Genomic DNA, 21,218 nt, shown 5'->3' with positions numbered 1-21,218 from the left:
GAGTTCAAAAAATTCTAAAGTCGCTTGAAACAAAGAAAATATTATTCCATCGATAAATAAATGAATATCTGTACAAAACATAACCTTTCATGGCATTCAAAGGGTGTGCGCGGCAAATGATGGAATCGGAACCCTTCCTCATCTCTTTGTATTTTAAACAAGTGAGGTGAGCTTCTCTTTCACAAATTGTGATAGTTACACCCTCAAATCTAGCAAACTACAAAATTATGATATTTTTACTGGTTCAACATCTGGATAATACTATTACATGTCCTCTGCCTGACAAGATTATTGATCCGATTATTCAGGGCCATGCTTTAACCTGACATGTTCGTGTAATTTCAAAGCATCCGAAGTGAAGTTCTCCAATGCCTTGAAAATGGGAACAAGGCCTCCTTGTAAACTACTAGATGCTGCATCATGAACTAGTTTCTTTGCGTCCTTGTGCTTTATTATCTCTTCGGCCAATCTACGTCTCATTGAATCCAAGTCCACTTTCTGATCAGCGAATTTATCTGATGGAACTAGAGGCAGCCCAGTTTTCTCTGAAATTGTCATGCGTTGTGATCTGAGATGTTTCTCCATATCTTTCAAGAGATATTCCGCTTTAAGCCTTTGTCGCCCCTCCTGATCTTGTTTTTCTTCGAGTTGTCTTAGGCTTGTTAGAAGGGTATTCATGGCATTTGTCACCCTTGCCTCGGAGATGGATTCCATTGCTTGGTGCCAATCGTTGCACACTATGAAAATGGGAGGAGCTCCAAGCTGACCAGGGGAATAGGGAACGGGTCCATCAGGAGTTTCTTCCGGTTCGTATTGAACACACTGAAGAAGCCACCGATTCAAGGATTCAATGTAGGATTTTTGAAAGGCAATCCAGTCGACAAAACGTTCACACCATAACCGAAGCTCCCTTTCAAGTTCGGTGGTAGCCCTTGAGCTGGAATCATTTTTGAGACCAGTGTTAGCTTTAAGCTTTCTCATTTTACTATCCATGATTGATTGAAACTGCTTCTGATGGCACCTGAGCATTGCCTTCCACATTCTGATCAGCCTACAGGTCGTGATACCATTGATTCAATAGAACGGGATTGATCAATTAACAATTATATATACAATGTTCAAAAATACAAAAGAGAACTATTTTTTGTAATCGATGAATCTAGGCCTTGTAGATTAGGGGATCAACACAAACTCAAACAGTTCAGAGTATATTCAGCCGATGCAATATGAAACAAAAGTAACAGCATTTGTGCTATTAATCATATAAAATTTAAGGAGAAGGTCAACCGTACCCGTGAACTAAAGCAGCAACCTGAGTTTGCAGTTCCTCGTCACGCAACTTGTGTATCCTGTTTGAAATGGCATCAATGGCTTTAACACTAACTTCGAGTCTAGTCAATAATTTACTGATAGACGCTTGAGCAGCCTCAAGCTTTTTAGACTCAGCACCTCCTTCGTCTAGGATTTTGAGTCTCTTGCATTGCTTCTCGTACAACACTCGGAGTCTTTCTTCATCCTAAAGAAAGTCCCCACTCATCAGAATGTAGGGACGCGAAATTAATTAATGGGAGCATAAAACGAACACAGTAAGTCCAATTTAGATTAATGAGCTACTTTAACAATCCTGCAAAGCCAAAAGCCCATCCAAAGATATTTTCATCTTGATAACGCAAAGAAGAGACTAAAGTTATTAGGAAGGCAAGGCAGTCTAAGGTGAATGGGTATCATAGATCCTGGTCACAAAGCACATGGTGAGCCAAGAGAGACTTGCCTTATTAAATTGAGGAATCCTGAGATAAATATAACGGATTATTTACCTTACAAACTATAGAACTACAATTGCAGTTATTAGTTTTGTTGGGAAAATCAATAATTTATTATATTGCATTGTTAATAAATGTCGGGGGCCTTTAAAGTGCATCAAAGTTGGGGGTTCTAAGGTTAAGGGCGTGTTTCATCGAAGTACTAAACCTGGGCTCGTACCAATGTTTCAATACCGAGCCTTGAGCATTTGTGCATGCAATTTGGGCTTCTAAAAATTGTGGAAAAGACTAGCATGCGCATGTGCTGGTAAAAGAATGGGATAACTGTATATGGTATAATAAAACTATTCTACCTTTACTTCCTTGTATAACTTTCTCTCCCACATATACAGCTTGTCTAGTGTGGACGAAAGGTCACAAGCATTCGCTTTTTCATCCTTGCCAACATCTTCAAAGTAAGATTTTGCCAACTTAATCGATCTAGAAGCTAATTTTACAGATTGTGCTGATGGCGACATACTAGAATGGGTAGAATGACATAATACCCGGGAGAGAATTACTGAAATACAAAACCAAGAAAAGTTAGCAACACACAAAATTCAAAGTGAAAAAGTCTTTCAAGAGCATCACCAGTCATTTCTCAATTTAAAAAGTCAAACAGATCAATAAGATGGATATACAAATCAAGAAGGAACAATGCAGTTTCGGTTCTAATTAAAGACATAGTAAATAGTGCTAGGACAGTAATGAGGTGATAACCACAGAAACAAGTAAATAGTAGAACAGTAAAGAGGCTATAACCATAGAAAAAAATGACAGAAAGTTCAGAACTATAATGGCATAACAACGATCCTCCAACATTTTCCAGCTGTCACCATATTTCAATGGAAAACAGTCATATCCAATCAAGGAAAAAATCTCATGAAGGTTAAACCATGAAGCAGAAGAATAATGGCAGAGAAATATGTAGCAGAAGCCACACCTTTAAGAAGGCCAGGATGATGAGGCAACTTCCCAACCTCAAGCATATTGGCTACCTCTTTTCCATAACTAGAAGCAATCTCAAAATCATCTCTGATTTCGGTAACAACTTCGTGCAAATCACGAGTGCCGTGAGGTGACAATACACTTACACTACTCAATTTGGAAGAATCAGCATCTTGGTTTGACATCTCTTCCACCTCAAAAGACACCCTTTTCTTCCTCACAGAACCCTCATCCATTCTCTTCGACACAATAGTTTCAGAGCTGCTTCGCCCATCTGTGAAACTGGTGGAATTACTCGGGGATAGGTTTACCCATGAAGAAGTCCCCTTCTTGTTTGGTGTTGGCATGAGTGATGTTAAGCTTTCTTCAATATAAAGCGGTGGCGATGGCATCGAGGGCTTAGCACCTTCCTCACTATTTGATGGCATTGACGATTTCTCACTACCCCATGAAGCCACTGATCTTGAAGTACTACCCTCGGTTTTTCCAGATGGCACCGATATCGAAATACCTTCACTTTTACTTAATGGCACCAATCTTGAAATAACCTCCTTTTCACCCAGTGACACTGATCTTGAACTGCCCTGGCTTTTATCTATTGGCACTGATCTTGAACTGCCCTGGCTTTTGCCTAATGGCGCAGAGCTTGAATCTCGATTTTTTAAGGCTGGCAGTGCTACAGAACTAGTAAAGCCACCTTTATTCTTTCTTTCTTTGGTTTTCATTCTATTTCCCTTGAGAAACTCTTTAGAGACCTCATTCTCAGTGTCTTCCTCCAAATCGGGAATCCCCTCCCTCTCCCTCAGCTCGCTCGAATCTGGGCTGTTATGATTTGACTCGTACCCGAATCCTCCATTCCAATAATAGCTCGGGTATCCATTATCAGACACATCAAAGGGGTTGAAAAAATCCCAACCCGATGCTTTAGGTGACGGCGGAGGAGGCGCCTCCTCTTTTTGCGGACGCACTTTCAAACCATCATTATTCTCCATCCTTGCCGTTGAACCCCAAGTAAAATAACCATAAGTACCACCATCATCTGCTGCAGAATTCCAGTGAGAGTCCGTGTAACCATAACTCGGTTCCGGTGGAGGCTCTCGAACTACCGTTTTCATCTCAGGAGCTGCCTTGTTCATGTAATACACATTCGATTTACTCGATAAATACCATGGTTGCATCGGCGGCCGCACTCCCGGTTTATTCCACCGATCCATAAAAGGCTCCCCAAAAGAATGCGGCGGGTATGAATAAGTATATGGGTACACGTAGGGATCATTAACGAAATCATCCCCAAAGGTCTGATTATACCCATCAAATCCACCGCGCGGATAATGTAATGAGTAATCATCCTTCGCCCTGTGCTCCTGCGCGTGATAGGTATTATGCTGATGGGCTTCATCATCAGAATCAAGTGCATAATGATTATGATGCTGATGCTTAAAATACTCGGAATCCCCAACTTCTCTTACATCAGAAGAAGAGGAAGAATCCGATAGATATAGATGAGACTCATCCTCATCCTCATCCTCGCAATCATTGAACTGCAATTTATCAGCATTGTTGCTTTTCTTCTTCTTTGAAGTTGGTGGCAAAATCAAAGATGGAGATGAAACAGAGGAGGAAATAGAAGTGGTAATGAGATCTTCATCCACAAACTTACGGAGGGCTTCCCCGACATCTATGAGTGAACGGAAGTAAGAAACATGGGCAGCGGCGAGTGCATAGCGGTAGTTCGAGGCGGCGCGTATAAGTTCCCGCCGCTTACGGCAGCGAACTACAAGCGGCAAATCCTGCGCCTTAGACCCACTACACCCCATGTCAAAACGGAATCATAAGAAGCATAGAACATAAAAAAAAACAGAATCTGAGTGAGCGGACTTCTGTTAAGGGGAAAAAAACACTTTCTTTGGAAATTATCCAGCTACATGGGAATGTACTAGTAACGGAGCAGAAAATACAGCTTCTAATTACAGTAAGATGGTTTGCCAAACGATTCACATTGGATCCGCGGTGACTGGTAAAACGGAGTAAATTTGGAAAGAGAAGCCAATGGATTCGAGGGGTTTTGTAAAATTTGGAAAAAAAGCAAAATCTAACCGCAGAAGTGTACAAGGAAGGCGAAATCTTGGTCGTCCACGAGCAAAATATCAGCTTTCTTTCTTTCTCCCTCCCCCAGTTCAGAGTGTACTGAAAAAAAGGTTGTCAGTAAAAGAAAGTGTGCAAATTCGGGAAAAAAGATGAAATGTTCATGGAGATGTGTGTGATTGTGGGGATATGTGAAAGCAACTGGAGTGAACTGTGAAGATGATAGTAGAGAAAAGGGTCGTATTACAATATAAATATATATATATATATATCATTTTTTTTAAGAACTATATTTTCGAGTCTCACCAAATTTTTTTGAAATTTATTTAGTTTTAGATTAGATATTAAGATCAGATTTTTTTTAGTTATATTTACATACATACAAGATACATTAATATTTTTTAAGCAAAAAATCCACTCTAAGATACATGTACCAAATTTTTGTGTTTAGAGGCGCGGTGTGCCAAAAATATAATTTTAAATCATATTATATAGTGTCAAAAAATATATTTAAAACTTTAAATTATAGATAATAGAGAGTAAAGCATAAATAAACTACGAAGATTTTGAATGGGAAAAAAAGTTTTATTTTAAAACTCGTTTTTATTGAAAACCATTAAAATTTTGGAATATTTAAGCAAAGTTAAAAAAGGCCACCTTATTCAACTTTTTGTTTTGTGGTAGGCTAGCCCGTGAAATGGGGTTGTTTTGGGAGGAGGGAACATGATTTCATAATTATATATTTTTTTGTACAGGTTGTCACTTCAAGCCAACCTTTAGACATCGATAATATTGTACACATACATGATTATGGGCTACTTCAATCGATTACGGGCTAATATTGGTGGGCCATTTAACCTCAGGGCCCACTTTCTTTTCTCATCCCCAATCCAAATATGTAGGACTTTTTTCTTCCCACTTTTCTCTACGAACTGTTTAGGACCTTTTCATTTCACTAAAAAAGGTGAGTGGAATCTTCACAATTCTGCCTCAGAGAGAACATACATAACATCACTTTGAGCATCCATTATTTCTAAATCAATCTAAATAGAAATTGGAAACAAAAACAAAAACATGCATTCTCGCTCTAAAATACTAAAAAAAACATGATCAAATTTCTATAGAATGTGTCATAGACAATGTATATCTTGATACAATCTCATAAGCAATAAAAACTTCATTCACTTCTCCAAACATTCCACAATCTAGAAATTTACCTTCTCCTATGGTGAATCCCACTTCTGTGCATGGATCCCTTGTGAGCGAATCTTGAAGTTCTTGTAACCCGAATATGATGGTGAAGAGGGCTCATATTGTGTCCGCCATTTTTAAAACTCTTTGTCCTATGCAGGTGAATGGAATTATCCCCAGCAACCCTTACGTGCGAACGATGATTATTAGGCCTCAAAGATCGCCGCAAATGCTCATCTTTGTAATTCCTCCTAGTGCTATACCTCGACCTCCTATGTTCAAAATTCCTATAATGTTGAAACACTGAGGTTTCACCTAGTTCATACCCTTCTTCAGTAGTACTAGGACTGGTTTCTACTGGTTCTTCAATGTCTCTCCTTCTCCTTCTGCGTCTCCTCTTTACAGTACGAAGCTTGAAACATAAGTACAGACAACAGAAATCCAACGACGAAAAACAAGTTGAGAAGCAAGCCCACATGATTCTACAGATAGAGTGGCAAATGCATTGGCAGATTCCCAGGTTGTATAAGAGATAGAAGAACAAGAGAACTGCATTTTCAGTTTGTCAAAGAGAGAGTTTTAAATTTGTTTACAAGATTAGGACTATGAAATGAGTAATATAAATTTTCCCCCTAAATTCACTCACCAAAATAAACTAATGTTGCCACCATGACCAGCTTGAGCAAATGTGTGACACAGAAGTTTTCGATGTAACAGACAAAATCCCATGTTGAACCACATAATGAACTGCAAAAGAATATGTATGTCAAGTTGAAAAAAATCCTGACGAACAAACAAAAGACTCATGATGTGTTAAAGCTCGAATCAAAGAACACACTCAAAATTACATCCAATGCAATTTATCAACTCATTCATTAGTTTTTTTCTCAAAAATTCACTAAATGCCTTGGAACCGCTAGAGATCCTAAAAACTAATGAAACGTAAATGGCACATTTGCGAATTACGGAAAACAAACAAGAAAATAATTTAAGAAAGATTTATAATAGTAACAGAAGTTACTCGCAGTTTTTGCCAGCGAGGAAATCGAGTGGGTGACCCAGAATTTTGTTTACTAGTTGCGCAAACCCAGAGGAAAAAGATCCAACCACATTCCCCATTGATAAGTAGCCAAGAACTGCTTCCGAACAAATATTTTCTGAAACAATTAAAAAAAAGGATTAACAGCATTTTTTTTGCTTAAAACAGAAATCCCAATAAGAAATATTTAGATATCGCATCGCTTTTTTCATTTTCAAATTGCTACGCCACGAAGAACGAATTTTGCACAACATATTTCATTTTGCCTTGGGTCTAATATGATCTGGTTCACCATCACCCAGATGCAATAAAAAAATGATTTGGTTCTTTATTAACCCTAGAACGAAAACTAAATCAATATATAACAAAATATTACTAAAACAAATTAAAAAATAAGGAGGCGTAGACAAGAAGAATAACTCGCATATCATAGCATCTTCATATTTCATGGAAAATGCATGTACATCTGCCAAAACAAGTCTAATAGATCTTTGGAAAGATAAATCAGCAAAACTTTAAAAACAGTTAAGAATTGGTACGACTAATTATGATTAACTAGAAAAAGAAAGAAAATTTCACGAACATAAGAGCCATTAATCTAGTACCAAAGTTTAAGTTTTGAAAATGCACTGTTATTGCTACTTATATGCAAAACAACTGATTCGACCCACCCCAAAGAAACATGAAGTTCACTTACGATTCTTCTTCTGACAGATGGGCAATACCTTAAATTGGAGCATTTGATCAAACTCTAACCAAGAAAAAATCCAAATCCAAATCCAAATCATTTAGCCTTATGAGAAATTATTTTTACTCAAAGTTCCTTGCGACAGGAACCAAGCAATACAAAAAGAGACGACGAAAAAGAGATAAAATCAGGAGTTTGAATTACCTTATAAATGAATTCCAAGGATTTACGTAAAGCAACAACTCAACCTTGAAGTGCAATTGAGAATTTTAGAGTTTGATTAGGCATAAAAGCGAGTTTCATGGAGAAATAATTTGTATTTGTTGAAGAAGCAGAGACAAACTAAATAAGAAGAGAGCCGGGGCCGGGTTTGAAAAAAAAAAAAAAAACCCCGCCTGGTTTTTTTATTTTTTTTTAATTATATATTTCGATAAATAAATAAATAATATTGATAAAGAGATAATAAATAATCATATTAAATAAATTAATGACAGTAATGTTACAATTTTTTAAAATTAACAACAATAATAAATAATATTATTACCAAATTCTTTATTCAGTTAAATCAAAATGATCGGTACTATTGATTTGATTCAAAACTTAAAATCAAACAAATGAAACCAGATTATTTTGGTTTGTATCCAGAATTTCATGTATTTTTTAATTATATAAACATCCTCAACAAGTTTTTATTTATGAAATTGATTTACATCACACAGTAGGAAACAAAACCAAGATTTTCAAATATGTACATGTCAACCTAGATCTCAGCACACTGCTTGTTTGCTGAACCTAAACTTTTAGTCGTGCTTGTGCTTATGCTTAGCCAGTGGCAGTCCTCAAACGAACACAATGATTCAGAATCAGACAACTCAACATTAGCTACTACTGATGATTTCGGCCCCCAAGTCGGGGTACCATCTTCGTATGCGTTGTGTGTCAATCTCCGGATACCTGAACCATCTGACTTGATCACGAAAAGGTCTCCATACGGCTGATAATGATGCGGGTTCGATATTGGTTCAGCGGAAACACCTGCATAATCCGAGGTGAAAGCGATGTGCCTCCCATCCGGACTGAACCACGGGTGGTTTGTTCTCCCACCTGAGCCACTCTGTATCAGCTTCTGCAGCCCCGTTCCGTTGGGATGAATCTTGAACAACTCGAAACTACCTGAACCGGGATTCTCCCTATCAGACGCGAAGGCGATCCAGTCTCCATCGGGTGACCAATTGCACATAGTATCACTCCATGGACCTTCAGTTAACCTATGGAGAGCCGCCTTTTCTCCATCCAAAGCGTCCATTATGTACAAGTTCTTGTGACCAGACCTACCGGATCTGAACACGACCCATTTTCCATCCGGCGAGGCTGAAGGGAATGCATTGTTTTCACCACCGGTGGTTAAGGTTTTGTAACTTAAATCATCATCATCCACATTGATCGATATGATATCAACCTTCGAGGTTTCACTAGCAAACGTAGGCCCAACACTCGTGTACACCACTCCTTTCCTCTTCCAATCCCAAGCCGTCGAAAAGGCGGATCGACTAGAAACCATTCGGGCACCCGATCCATCACTATTCATGACATAAACACCCGGAAAGTTCACGTAAGCAATCCGCTTTCCATCCGGTGAGAACGAGGGAAATGATCCACCTATACGGAACAAGGAAATATTTGGTAATGGACTATTAACACTCTCAAGATGTAACTCGTTGGTCTGGCCATCACTGGTAGTTCCTCTGCATTTGTGGTACCCGACCAGTGCAGAGTCGGGAGAGATAAACGGGTTGAAGTGATGGGCATTCGGTGAAATGGTTTTGGTTAACTCGATGAATTTACTCAAAACAACATCAAATAGCTCTATGTGGCGATATTCGGATCCGGGTCTTCTTGTGGCCACAGCAATGAAGTTCTTGTTTGCAACAGAAGCAGCTGGAGTGAAAGCGTGCAAACCCGGCGGAGTGAGTCTCTCAACCACCGTGGATTTGGAGTGGAACAGACCATTTTCCACCGTCAAAACAGCCCTGAAAACACTCCACCACCCATCATCACATTTTCGGTGAAAATACAAAGTCGAATCATCGGCCCAGCTTGGCCATCCTCCATGCTCAATCACCTTGACCCGATTGGATCCATCAAGAGTCGAGAACACATATATATCTGTACCCAGTTCTTGGACATCTCCATGCCAACCCTCTTCCCCATACGACGCCACCGCGGTCCAGGCGCCCGACGGAGACACGGCGGGGCTGAAATCCGCTATCCCTTTCGGCGTCATCCTAAGAGTCGACCCGGTAGTCAACTGAGTGGAGTAAACAGCGGCCCAACTCGCACGAGGCTTACCTGGGTTTTCGTGGGTCGACACGTAAACCAAACTCTGACCCACTAAAGTCGGCCTGTCCTTCATCGAAACCTGGCCGTTGAAATTCTCATCGCCCACCAATGGCATCTGAACTCGATCAAACTGAGTAGAAACTCCAAGAAGGGATCGCCGTTGCACACGTAACCAAGGAGAAATATGGACTGCATCCAGATATATACTCGTCGACCCGTTCCGTTCAGTTACGTACACAAGGTTAACAGACGGGAGGGAATAGTTCTTCAAGAAAGGCAGCGCAGAGAGTGATGCAAAATAGCCGTTAAAATTGATCGAATTCCCATCGGTGAGACGGATTTCCTTCGATGTGTCCGATACTCGTAGAGAGTAGATATCAAACGCATATCTTGGTCTCCCCAACGTAGCAAATGCTATGCTGCTGTGTTCCGGCGTAGCATGGGAGATTACTGAAAAACTGAAGAGAAGGAAGCAGCAAGACAGCACTTTTTGGCACGATGACTTCATTTGTCCACAACTATTGTCATCAAAGATAAGAGTTGAATTTAATCAAGGCAAAGAAGTTGATACGTACGTAAGAGCTGACGCAGAGGGAGGTGCTACTGTATCGTTGTGGGTTGGGTTTTGGATAAGGACTCGTGTACACTTGGTACTTGGTAGTACATAAACGAAATCGTCTCTGCCCCTTTAGAATTTTCTATATATCTGGCCCCATGCAAGTTCATATAATGTGCTGATTAAGTTAGATAAAATCAAGATTTCAAATTTATAATCCAGATTCCCCTCTCAACATACATTAAAAAACTCACCTGGTTAAAAATCATTATATATTTATGTTTCGAAAATGGTACTTTTGATTTCGGTAACTCTTAACTTCATAGTAATTAAACAAACATGCATACTTCAAAATGAACATCTGAACAAGTTTAAAAATACCGAGGATTTTGCTTATTGATTTTGCAAAGTTGAACGGCTGTTATACAATTTACCTAGTAATAAGATTGCACACATAAATAAACCTCTGGTATATTACAAGTACAATACACAACGAAACAAATGAAAAAGGTAATAGTTAAGAATCACGTGAAAACAATAGTGGATAAATCCCCACTGCCACGGTACCTGTCAATCATTCTTACAACCATGCCAATTATATTCACACACCTTGTGCAGCAATTAACTCATCGAAGTTCCTCTGCACTAAATTTGTTCCATGCTTCCTATGAAAGGAAACACAAGATTAAACCGAGTGAGGAAATAGCAGTTTAACGAATCTAATTCGGGTTCATCCAAGAACATATTGGTGGATTCATGATGATTAAACAGCAGTACCTTGAGAAGATCAAAAACCTTTTCAGCAATATATTTTTGTTGGATATTAGATCCCTTTTGTTGAACCTTGTCCGGATGGACGTATAAGGTCGCCTTTTTGTAAACCTTCTTCACCGAATCTGAAGTAATCATATCTGTCAATGAAACTGGTATCCAACCACATTCAGGCCACAAGACCTGTACAAAATAGCATATATTTATGTATGAAGTTGAAGTGCAAATATTCAACTAAAATTTAACTTTAAGCAGAAAATCATAGTGGCCCACCACATTAACCCCAGCCGTTATGCATTAGAAACAAACCTGTTGCAATGAGGACAACAAAGCACGTAGATTGCCTTCTTTTCCTGCAGCCCATCGGCGTATATCATTGTCCAAAGTTTCTGCAAGCCTCTGAATCAAGTGATCCGATGAAAAATTATAACAAGGTGTGATCTCGAAAATGGTAACTGTAACACATGCATGAGCAAGTGCCTCTGTGTGTGCTCATAAGAGTGCTTTCTCTAAATTTTCAGCATCACTTACTTGTTTCTCTTCCTGCTCGAGCTGAATCTGAAAATCACGCTGGTTCTTGTCATCTAGTGCTTTAGCCTGGAAAGAAAGATGATGAATTCTTGAACGCAACATACAAAAAGTATCAGTTCCAAAAACCAGTAGAAGAGCTCAATACCAAGAAACTTTTGTAAATGTAGGGCAAATATATTGAGCATTGATGGTTTGTGAAAGCTCTGAGGCAAAAGACATTCTCATAGGCCCGACCCCTCTCCCTAAGCCACTGCAACTAGTATGGGACACTAAAACACATTGCGAAAAGAAATGAAGGAATTGGTAGACATGCAGCTTCGCTTTGCTGACTTTGGAAATATAACTACAATGTCTGATGCCTCATGATTCACCGATCAAAACTAAAAATTAAATAAACACGGGTATATTACATGACGTGAAAGACTCCTATTTTCATGCCAATAAAATAAAAGGTGAGAATTGTCCCCTTCAGTGACAACAAATGAAGTAGCATGATTGTTGATACAGGCATTTGAGTTGTCAACTATTTCAATATCTGGAGCCCAAAATAAAATTTTCAAATGCCAGCATAGTACTAATCTGGAAAAATAACCAGGAAGCATGATCTGAGAAACAGACACTTGACAAAATGAAACTGAGAACCAATCTTACCATTCGTCCATACATTCTCATATGACGATTTAACCTCGCTCTCCGTCTTTCTTCAGGTTCTCCTTCAATTTCATGAAACTCTCCTGATGAAGTGGTAACATCTGGAACCGGTGATGTATAAAGAAACCAATGAATGCCCAAGCTAAAAGGATATAAGAATCAGCATTACTTGACAATATCTAAGTTATATATACAGGTTGAGGTTCTCAGTGGTCCGATTTTGTGACACCAAATAATTTTTACGAAAATATCATATTTATTTAGATAACTAACGTTTTTCGTATAATTTATTCATAACTACAATATTCATATCTACAATATCTAATCCACTTTAAAAATTCAAAATATTCAGATATTATCTCTACAAATCACATATTTAATATAATTGTATTATCATTATCATAATAATAATTAAAAACTATAAAAAAAAATTATGAATCAATTCGATCTATTAATGATCATGATTCATATACATAATAGTCATTATTTTATGCAAACATTGAGTGTACGTCGTTCGCTGGTATTTTATTAAAACAATCTTCAAAGCAAAAGAAACTAGTATTATTAGGCATATCCCTGACCAAATATTTGTAGATCATCTTACGTTGACAACTGGTTTTGCCTGAATTATCCATTCTTGTAGTGACTAGTGAATAAGAATCAATACATGCACGGCGATCAATGTTGCACAACTAAGATAGTGTTTGCAAGGGCTTATTTTAAGTGCTTCTCAACTTCTACATACAATTTCCAAACTTTTAATTGGTTAGAAGCTTGAAAGCACTTAAAATAAGCTCTTGCAAACACTTACTAAGTCTAGCTTCAAAATCCTCCAGAATAAAGAGATAATCATTATGATATCATTTTAACAAGGTTAATATTATTTACAATCCAATTTATATGCCTCATACTCCACTTAATGTAGTTCCAGAAATTTGTAAGTACCTCCAAAAAGTGAAGTGAAGTCACCCCCAATATTTGTCACAGAAGAATTTATGCTTGTGCTGGAAGAGGACCACAACGGAGTTTGCTTCACTGCAGTAATTTCTTCTTCTTGAAAGAAGGTTCCAAACAGGGAATCCTGGACAATATAAAATAACATCGATCAAATTATAGAAGTCTCAAGATATTGTGAATTAATAGTGGAAAGTCAAATTATTCCACCGTAGTAGAAGTTGATCTCGCAGCATGGTCTTCTCGTTTGCCACCACTAAAAATTGCATCTAGAACATCAACATTTTGAAAACCATTTGAAGCAGTGTCAGCCGTTGGTCTTTCAGTTTTGGTCCCTGTGTCATTAGTTCTAGAATCATATTGGTGCAAGCCGGCAGCAAACTCATCCAGGTCATCCAATGAAGAATAAGCATTGCTTTTTCCTTGTTCTGAGGGAATACCGGATGGCCATGAGGCATCTTCCTGAGATAAAGGTGATTCAAAGGCTACAAAAGGATCATCTTCTACAGTCAATCTTGATTTAGAAGAATGACCATTTAACTCTGAAGAAAGTTTCGCCTTTGGATGTTGTCTGTGGAATGTACAAAAAGGATAGGACCTTTTTTACCAGGTTGGAACCAAAAATTGAAGACAGATAAAGAACAAAAATTGAAGACAGATGAAGAACGCGAATCAGAAAAACATCACTGAAGTGGTACTGTGAAAATTGTTAGAGCGTGACATAACAACCACCAGGAAAAAAACAGCAGACAAAATTGAATGATTCTTAACTTTTTCGTAAAAAGAAGAGATCACACATCAGTAAACCTGAGCTCAAATCATGCACAACGCATGCATTTCATTCGTTAAGTTTTTCATTCTGCTTCGCATAAAAGCCGAGCTGCTGTAATATTAAAATACTTAGTGGCTAGCGCCAATACTAATGTTCATAAGGTGCACTTGCAAGAACCAAGTAAACGACACCAAAAAGTTCTTACAAATTCATCAAATCACCATTACACGCCTTGTTAAGACAGCGACACTATTATACTCACTCATATCAGGAATTACCATCGCTACTTCTTCAATTTAATATGAATCTGCAGAGATCATATATTGGAATTTGGAAAGAAATGACATGCGATGTAACAGTTACAACAGGTGTTACAGATCAAAATAAATGAATCAACACATACCCGTTTTTTGACGAATTAGCTCCCCCAAATCCTGGTATCAAATCGTCATATCCAGACCCCTTCTCTTCAGGCTTCCCAATAGAATTCACCCCAAAATTCCCAACCAAATCGTCAACAGGATCAATTTTCTTTGGCTTTGATCCTTGGAAATCCTCAAAAACATCAAAAGCCACCGAATGCAAACCTCCGCCACTATTCCCGTAATTTGAGCTATTAAGGACCGATTCCAAATCTATTGCCCCGTATTGACCAGACCCAGAAACGATCCCACCAAACACATCATCGTCGCCAAAGATATTATGAGGTTGACCAGATTTATGGACGTTAACATTCGATCTAAAAATCCCGTCAAGCTCATCAACGGGCAAGGAAGAGGAATCATTAAACGACGAAGTACCGATGGAGCTACTGCCGCCGAAATGAGAATTAGGTTTAATCTTCGATTTCGCCATGGGAGCTGATTTTCCATGAGCTTTGAATCCAATACTCTGCACCAATACTCCGAATTCATCCATTATTTCGACCAGGAAACAACTAAAAAAATTCACAGGAAAGATATGACTTTGATATAGCCCACGAATTTGTATTATGGTGGGCGTGTGATTGGAATGTTGAGGAGTAATGGGTGGGAAAAAATCAACGACGAAGAGAGAATGAATGGAGAATCCGTCGGATGCCTAAATTCTCTCCTGCAACGCGTGTCGGTGGAGTCGATGCGGTGCCAAGATTCTAAAGCAATTGCTTCTCTCTCTCTCTCGTTTTAAATTGTCGAATAATGTTAAAAGTACCACTAAAATATCGCACAACTATATTTATAACAATTAAATCGTGAGATTTTGTTATTATATCGTGAGATTTTATATTGAATTTATCATGAGATGTCGATAAATGAAATTTTTATATTGAATTTTTTGTATTGTAAGAATTGTTGTACAAATTTGATTGTACATGTAGCATTACTCAAAATTGTCATCTTAGCTTTTATAGTTGTATATATTATAAAATTTTATTTCTATTTTTTTTACTATTTAATGTACAAATTTGATTGTACATATAGCATTACTCAAAATTGTCATATTAACTTTTATAGTCGCATATATTATAAAATTTTATTTCGAGTTTTTTTTACTATTTAATCAACATTATATTGGTGTAGTTGATATTTCATATAAAAAATAACTAAAATTATAAAAATAAAATAAAAATTTGACAACATAAATATAAAAAACACAAAAAGACAAAAATAAAAACAAAAAACAATTTTACCTAATTTATTTTTACAGATAAATAAACAACATCATTATTTTAATAAACTTAATTAATAAGCAGTCAAAAAATTAAAATACGATTACAACCTCTTCGCTTTAAATATCGGTACAGAAACACAAACAACTTTTATGATACAAATTATGTATATATAAAAAAGTTTCGAAAATAAAAATCAAATATATAGACTTAGTCATGGTTTCAGTAACATATTCGTAACTCCCAAAAATTAAATTTTATATTTTTATGTGATTTAACGAACCACAACACGGTTAATTAGATAATATGATAAAAAAATGTAAATACAAATTTTACTTGGGAAAGCAGAAGAATCAAGAGTCAAATACAGTTGAGGGCTGTAAATTTTTAAATGGACAAAAGTTAATGTTGGAAAAATATTGTTTTCCCCAATGCAGAATGACTAGACAACGCATATCGTATTAGCAACTTGAATCTCCAGGCTATGGCAGGTTGTCCCTTTGCCTGTTATATATATTCTCAATCATTGATCCAACACATATAAAGCTGTGTACCACAATGAAAAGTTCAAACACTTTGTAATTTATACATACATATATTTGACACTTGTACCAATATGTTTTTAGTGTTTTATATCGGCGACCTACAAATTGTTATTTTATGTAATTAATTAGTACAATTAGAAAATGAGTAAGTCTCTTATGAGACGGTCTCACGAATCTTTATCTTTGAGACGGGTAAACCATATCGATATTCAAAATAAAAAGTAATACTCTTAGCATAAAAAATAATACTCTTAACATAAAAAGTAATATTTTTTCATGGATGAACAAAATAAGAGATCCGTCTCACAAAATACGATCCGTGAAACCGTCTTACACAAGTTTTTGCATTAGAAAATATTAGTGTTTGAATCATTATAAATTATATTTTATTGTATCAATAATTTTAAATTTTTTTGTCATTTGAGATAATCTCTTGTGTCGTTAAATGATTTTTTTTATTTTGATTGAGTGAAACTGATACTAATAAAAAATATTTACTATTTTGTTTATCACAATTTTATACAATAAATAATATTGTTCAAAAAATAATACCAGATATGAAAGCAAGAGTTGCAGATTTGGGTTTAGCAAGAGTTGCAGGCACGTGGATATGAAAGCAAGAGTTGCAGATTTGGGTTTAGCAAGAGTTGCAGGCACGTGGATATGAAAGCAAGAGTTGCAGATTTGGGTTTAGCAAGAGTTGCAGGCACAGAGGAACAATCTCATCTTACCACAAGGGTTGCAGGCACGTGGATATCTTGCACTAGAATACGCCCTCTGTGGACAATTAACAGAGAAAAACGACGTTTACAACTTTGGAATTTTGATTCTTGAATTATGAGCGGGAGGGTGGTGCTAGATGCATCCGAATCTCCGCAAATTCTGATCACTGACTGGGCTTGAGCGCGATATATTTCATGCATCAATAAGAAATGACGGGCCAAAGGGAGTCACTGAGAGATTTGTGCTCATAGGAATTCTCAGTGCTCACGTAATGGTGTCATTCAGACCTACAATTGCCGATGCTCTGAAGATGCTTTAAGGTGATATTGACATCCCACGAATGTCAGAACGACCATTGCCTCTTAGCCACCATTCATTTCAAACATCGTTAAATAAGAGCATGTCTACAAATGACGGATCAAGAGCTATGCCAAGCTTTAGTGGCTCCCGATGATTAGATTTGAAAAACAAAAATGTCCTGTATTCCACTAGCTTTCCAAGGTTATGTACAGAAATTCAAAATAAAAAATAAATTTAAATTTGAACCCCCTTACCATTAAATCAGTTTTCACCATTTAAAGAGTACCTGATGTTCTTCCAGTTGAATGCATGAATGGGTAACTTATATATCTATTACCTAGGAAGTATGAACCAAGAAACTAAAACAAATATTAATAATAGGAGAAAAGGGTGCTTTCAAAAAGCAGGTCCTCTTTTTACTCGGAACTTTTGAGTTTTAGATTCGCTTTTTGTCAGCATCTTGATCTGTTGACCTTGTATGCAGAAACGAGAAGGCACAACCATAAAACCTCTACAAGCGTCACAAGATACCAACTGATGTACCTACAAATTCTCTCCTGAATCAACACCTTTGTTATAACTTAAAGAATCAAAACTAGCCAGAGACCAATTTGGAATTTGCAACGTACTGTATCTTCATGGAACACCAAATCTTGCAATAAATATGGTGTAGCCTTTCAGCTGAAACTAATTACCATCATTGACAAAAGCAAGCTCACATACAAGTGCAAGATGGTCACTACCCCATTCCTTACTAGGAAGACCTCCTGTTTTCTTTAACGTGTGCATAGGCAAAGTTTCAAGAACTCTAACAGGAGCAAGGTCCGAAGTATGCCATATGTAGTCAACTGTTCCAGTGAACATGGAATGGTGCGATGTTGCCAGAGGTTCTCCAACTTTATCCCTGTACTTGAAACTTCCAGGAATCTTAGCATAAGCACTGGAGAGCTTTAAAGGATGCCTTAGGTAACTGTTTCTCGAACCAGTAGCCAGCATTAATTCTTCACGAGTCCATCTCCAAACATGATTTCTCCAAACTTGGGATTTTGCATGTTCGGATGGATAAATTTGGCAAGATATCTTTCTTCGATCATGTTGTTGGGTATGCAACTCTGATGAAGCCAGAAACTTATACATTGCACTTTGGGGTAAACTATTCAGGTCCCCAACAATCACAACTGGTATAGATCCCCATTCTTGTGATAATTCATAAGCCCTCCGAAGAAAAATTCGCATCTGCCCCAGTTTGATATCTCCACGTTTAGGATTGTAGAGGCCGTGTATGTTTCCAATCACTAAGCTTGGAGAGGCTGTATCACTCGGAGATTCTGTAATAACATCACCGCTAGGCCCAGTTTGATTAATCTTTAAAACACATAATTGTGCAACATTATTACGAAGTCCAAACCTCTGGAAATCTATGCTCTCTTCATGCAATAGGGTAAAATGCTCAGTTTTCCAAAATATGGCACATCCATCACATGCTTCACCTGTACGAGCCTTGTGTACACCTTTAAAGCCATTTTTCCCAAAAAGATCATTCAGATCATCAAAGTGATCCACCTCCTGAAAACACAAGATACTTGGTTGGTAACCTATGACTTCTTTACACAATAGTTTTTTCCGAAATTCCCAATCCAAATATTTTGGAGATACATCCCTGTACAATTCTGGATGTTTTGCCGCATTGTCAACACCAAGAATATTATATGATACAAGAACAATCTTATCGCTGCAATTTGATATATCAAGATTAGAGCTTGTCCACTTGCGGTGATTAAATGTTTTCCCTGATTTTCTGCAGTTTCTGTCTTGCCACTTGCCGACAGTGTTGGAAACAGTATGCCTGTGTGTATAAGAACGAAATTTTTGGAAGGAACCAGGTTGCAGGGTTTGAATTTGAAAGTGGGTTTCGGTTTCTAGAGCTAAAACCTTTTGTTTCTTTCTGCTTCTTTTGTGGTGGCGGCGGTGATAATCTTTTTCTGAAGAGTTAGGAAGAAGGAAACTAGACTGCTCCACAGGTAGAGTAAGATTGATGCTGTTATGACCCATTACTCAAATTGTTTGGAATTTGTCGGCTTCTAGATGGATCTGTACATAGCTCAACAAGATAGAAAGATGATGCATTACCATTATATGATACAAGCGCAATGATAAACAGAGCCAGCAGTGATAATCAGCTAATTGCTTCTGTAATAATAGCTGAGCCAAAAAAGATGGAGGCTAAAAGTTGAGTGAGTCATCAGTTCACACAATTCATTAACTATCAGACTATCGCTGATCACTCAAATGATTGCTTTTTGAATATTGGGGGCACTGCGTACCGCATATTAGAAAACTAGTTCACTTGGTATACTTTCGAGCTTTGAGATAAGAAGGTAAAGAGATAATTTAAAAAGAATATTGGTGCTTATTAGGCCCAATCGACTTTTGTTGCCACACGTTTTCTAGATTCAAAGAATTGGAGAAAAAACATCATAGTAGAGGCATGCACAGTCCACAGAGTTGGAATATCATGCACAAGGACAGTTAATAGTTAATACAATGCCCTAACTAGAAAAGAAAATCACGACAAAAATAAAATAATAAAATTTTAAAACTTTTTTTTATTCCTGCTACAGCTGATTCTCGTTGGCAACATTCTCATGAAAGGAGGTTGAATTAAGAATTAAGAAATGAATAAAAATATGAATACTGAATAAACAGTTTTCGTTCTTGTTGTAGAAGTTAAGTTTGAATAACAAACAGATAACGCAAATTACATTTCACAATGAACAATATATTTTTCCCAAAGGACTGTCGAAGGCAATCATAATTATTTACTACAAGATGTAAGAAACTGCTTAACATTAGCTCCACAGCCATCACATCAAAGGAAATATTCAACCTTCAAAGGTAATCAATCTTTCCAACCCCAAAAGAAGCTCAATCAAACATTCACCCCTCGACTACATTCCTAATTCTGCCCTGACTAACACCAACTTCGCTATGCTAGGAGCCAACGTCTTATTAACACCAAACCTATACACTACCAGAAAATAGCATGTAATCACTTTAGTTAATATCACCAGCCATAGAAATCTTCCACGAAACTCCATCAAGGAAAAAAAAACTAAGAGTATTATACTGAGCAAATTACACTAAGATTAAAATTCAAACATTATTCCGTAAACGCCATCTCAATTCAAAAGACGAGTAATAAGAAACACGTTTGCGCCTAAATACGTCTAATTTAGGATCGAAACTCACTATGTTCTATCTGTATTCTACAATCCCATCAACAACCGTAAAATTGTGAATCTCACAGGAAAGTATTGAAAACGACTGAGACTCACCAAAGCAGTAATCTGATTTTAGCGTCTGACGGAATTTGGGAACTTCGGGCCTTAGCTTGAACCGTACGAGGAGACTAGCATTCAATATTACACAACAAACGACTTAAACCACAAAACGTGTTTTCACAGTGCGAGTACAATGTCCCGAAGACAACCTCTGAGGCCAACTAGAAAACCCTGAGAGGAGACCATCGCCATTTTTATATACGAAGAAATTGAAATATGAATTTCGTAAAAATTAAATTTAACATTTTTTAAGGGGTAATTTTTTAAAAGACCTATTGTGTACATCTCTTTAGTATTGCAATACATATTATTTTTAAAAACAAGACATACAAT

At 37.3% G+C, this 21,218-nt stretch overlaps 5 protein-coding genes across 9 annotated transcripts; all 5 read right to left on the bottom strand.

Moving 5' to 3' along the window:
* Positions 1-24: 24 nt before the first annotated feature.
* On the bottom strand, positions 25-5,073 carry LOC140961249 (uncharacterized). The gene is made up of 4 exons (XM_073419656.1): positions 2,746-5,073; positions 2,117-2,322; positions 1,293-1,516; positions 25-1,051 (listed from the first exon to the last, which is right to left on the bottom strand). The coding sequence occupies exons 1-4, from the start codon at positions 4,565-4,567 to the stop codon at positions 301-303; spliced, it is 3,003 nt and encodes a 1,000-aa protein (XP_073275757.1). The 5' UTR covers positions 4,568-5,073; the 3' UTR covers positions 25-300.
* A 690-nt stretch (positions 5,074-5,763) lies between these two features.
* On the bottom strand, positions 5,764-8,147 carry LOC140961163 (uncharacterized). Of its 3 annotated transcripts, none has more exons than XM_073419473.1 (5): positions 7,926-8,147; positions 7,763-7,878; positions 7,048-7,183; positions 6,673-6,773; positions 5,764-6,575 (listed from the first exon to the last, which is right to left on the bottom strand). In XM_073419473.1, the coding sequence occupies exons 2-5, from the start codon at positions 7,851-7,853 to the stop codon at positions 6,049-6,051; spliced, it is 855 nt and encodes a 284-aa protein (XP_073275574.1). In that variant the 5' UTR covers positions 7,854-7,878; positions 7,926-8,147; the 3' UTR covers positions 5,764-6,048. The 3 variants fall into 3 exon arrangements, with proteins under 3 accessions (XP_073275574.1, XP_073275575.1, XP_073275578.1); XM_073419474.1 differs by having other exon boundaries at positions 7,763-7,816; positions 7,958-8,147; XM_073419477.1 differs by lacking the exon at positions 7,763-7,878 and having other exon boundaries at positions 5,766-6,575; positions 7,958-8,146.
* Positions 8,148-8,478: 331 nt separating this feature from the next.
* LOC140961969 (uncharacterized) lies at positions 8,479-10,728 on the bottom strand. The gene has a single exon (XM_073420773.1). The coding sequence runs from the start codon at positions 10,599-10,601 to the stop codon at positions 8,514-8,516; it is 2,088 nt and encodes a 695-aa protein (XP_073276874.1). The 5' UTR covers positions 10,602-10,728; the 3' UTR covers positions 8,479-8,513.
* Positions 10,729-11,069: 341 nt separating this feature from the next.
* On the bottom strand, positions 11,070-15,487 carry LOC140961970 (uncharacterized). The gene is made up of 8 exons (XM_073420774.1): positions 14,732-15,487; positions 13,767-14,127; positions 13,548-13,683; positions 12,603-12,703; positions 11,952-12,017; positions 11,730-11,819; positions 11,427-11,603; positions 11,070-11,314 (listed from the first exon to the last, which is right to left on the bottom strand). The coding sequence occupies exons 1-8, from the start codon at positions 15,244-15,246 to the stop codon at positions 11,276-11,278; spliced, it is 1,485 nt and encodes a 494-aa protein (XP_073276875.1). The 5' UTR covers positions 15,247-15,487; the 3' UTR covers positions 11,070-11,275.
* Positions 15,488-17,169: 1,682 nt separating this feature from the next.
* On the bottom strand, positions 17,170-21,075 carry LOC140961549 (carbon catabolite repressor protein 4 homolog 5-like). Of its 3 annotated transcripts, none has more exons than XM_073420141.1 (2): positions 20,880-21,075; positions 17,170-19,635 (listed from the first exon to the last, which is right to left on the bottom strand). In XM_073420141.1, exon 2 carries the CDS (start codon positions 19,594-19,596, stop codon positions 18,232-18,234), a length of 1,365 nt encoding a protein of 454 aa, XP_073276242.1. In that variant the 5' UTR covers positions 19,597-19,635; positions 20,880-21,075; the 3' UTR covers positions 17,170-18,231. The 3 variants fall into 3 exon arrangements, 2 of the variants coding, with proteins under 2 accessions (XP_073276242.1, XP_073276243.1); XM_073420142.1 differs by having other exon boundaries at positions 20,794-21,071; XR_012172370.1 differs by having other exon boundaries at positions 17,210-17,298; positions 17,416-21,071.
* Between the last annotated feature and the right edge of the window lie 143 nt (positions 21,076-21,218).

This window comes from Primulina huaijiensis, chromosome 16 (genome assembly GCF_012295235.1).
Source record: "Primulina huaijiensis isolate GDHJ02 chromosome 16, ASM1229523v2, whole genome shotgun sequence".
NCBI lineage: Eukaryota > Viridiplantae > Streptophyta > Magnoliopsida > Lamiales > Gesneriaceae > Primulina > Primulina huaijiensis.
This window is presented reverse-complemented; position numbering and strand designations above follow the sequence as displayed.

Coding starts and splice junctions, on each gene's coding strand:
- LOC140961549 (XM_073420141.1), bottom strand. CDS start 19,596: ATGGGTCATAACAGCATCAATCTTACTCTACCTGTGGAGCAGTCTAGT.
- LOC140961163 (XM_073419473.1), bottom strand. CDS start 7,853: ATGATTTGGATTTGGATTTGGATTTTTTCTTGGTTAGAGTTTGATCAA. Junction 7,184..7,762: donor CATCTGTCAGAAGAAGAATC/GTAAGTGAACTT, acceptor TAATTGTTTCAG/AAAATATTTGTTCGGAAGCA. Junction 6,774..7,047: donor CTCGCTGGCAAAAACTGCGA/GTAACTTCTGTT, acceptor ATTCTTTTGCAG/TTCATTATGTGGTTCAACAT.
- LOC140961970 (XM_073420774.1), bottom strand. CDS start 15,246: ATGGATGAATTCGGAGTATTGGTGCAGAGTATTGGATTCAAAGCTCAT. Junction 12,704..13,547: donor CTTCACTTCACTTTTTGGAG/GTACTTACAAAT, acceptor CACCGGTTCCAG/ATGTTACCACTTCATCAGGA. Junction 11,820..11,951: donor TCGAGCAGGAAGAGAAACAA/GTAAGTGATGCT, acceptor CACTTGATTCAG/AGGCTTGCAGAAACTTTGGA.
- LOC140961249 (XM_073419656.1), bottom strand. CDS start 4,567: ATGGGGTGTAGTGGGTCTAAGGCGCAGGATTTGCCGCTTGTAGTTCGC. Junction 2,323..2,745: donor TCATCCTGGCCTTCTTAAAG/GTGTGGCTTCTG, acceptor TTTGTATTTCAG/TAATTCTCTCCCGGGTATTA. Junction 1,052..1,292: donor GTTGCTGCTTTAGTTCACGG/GTACGGTTGACC, acceptor CACGACCTGTAG/GCTGATCAGAATGTGGAAGG.
- LOC140961969 (XM_073420773.1), bottom strand. CDS start 10,601: ATGAAGTCATCGTGCCAAAAAGTGCTGTCTTGCTGCTTCCTTCTCTTC.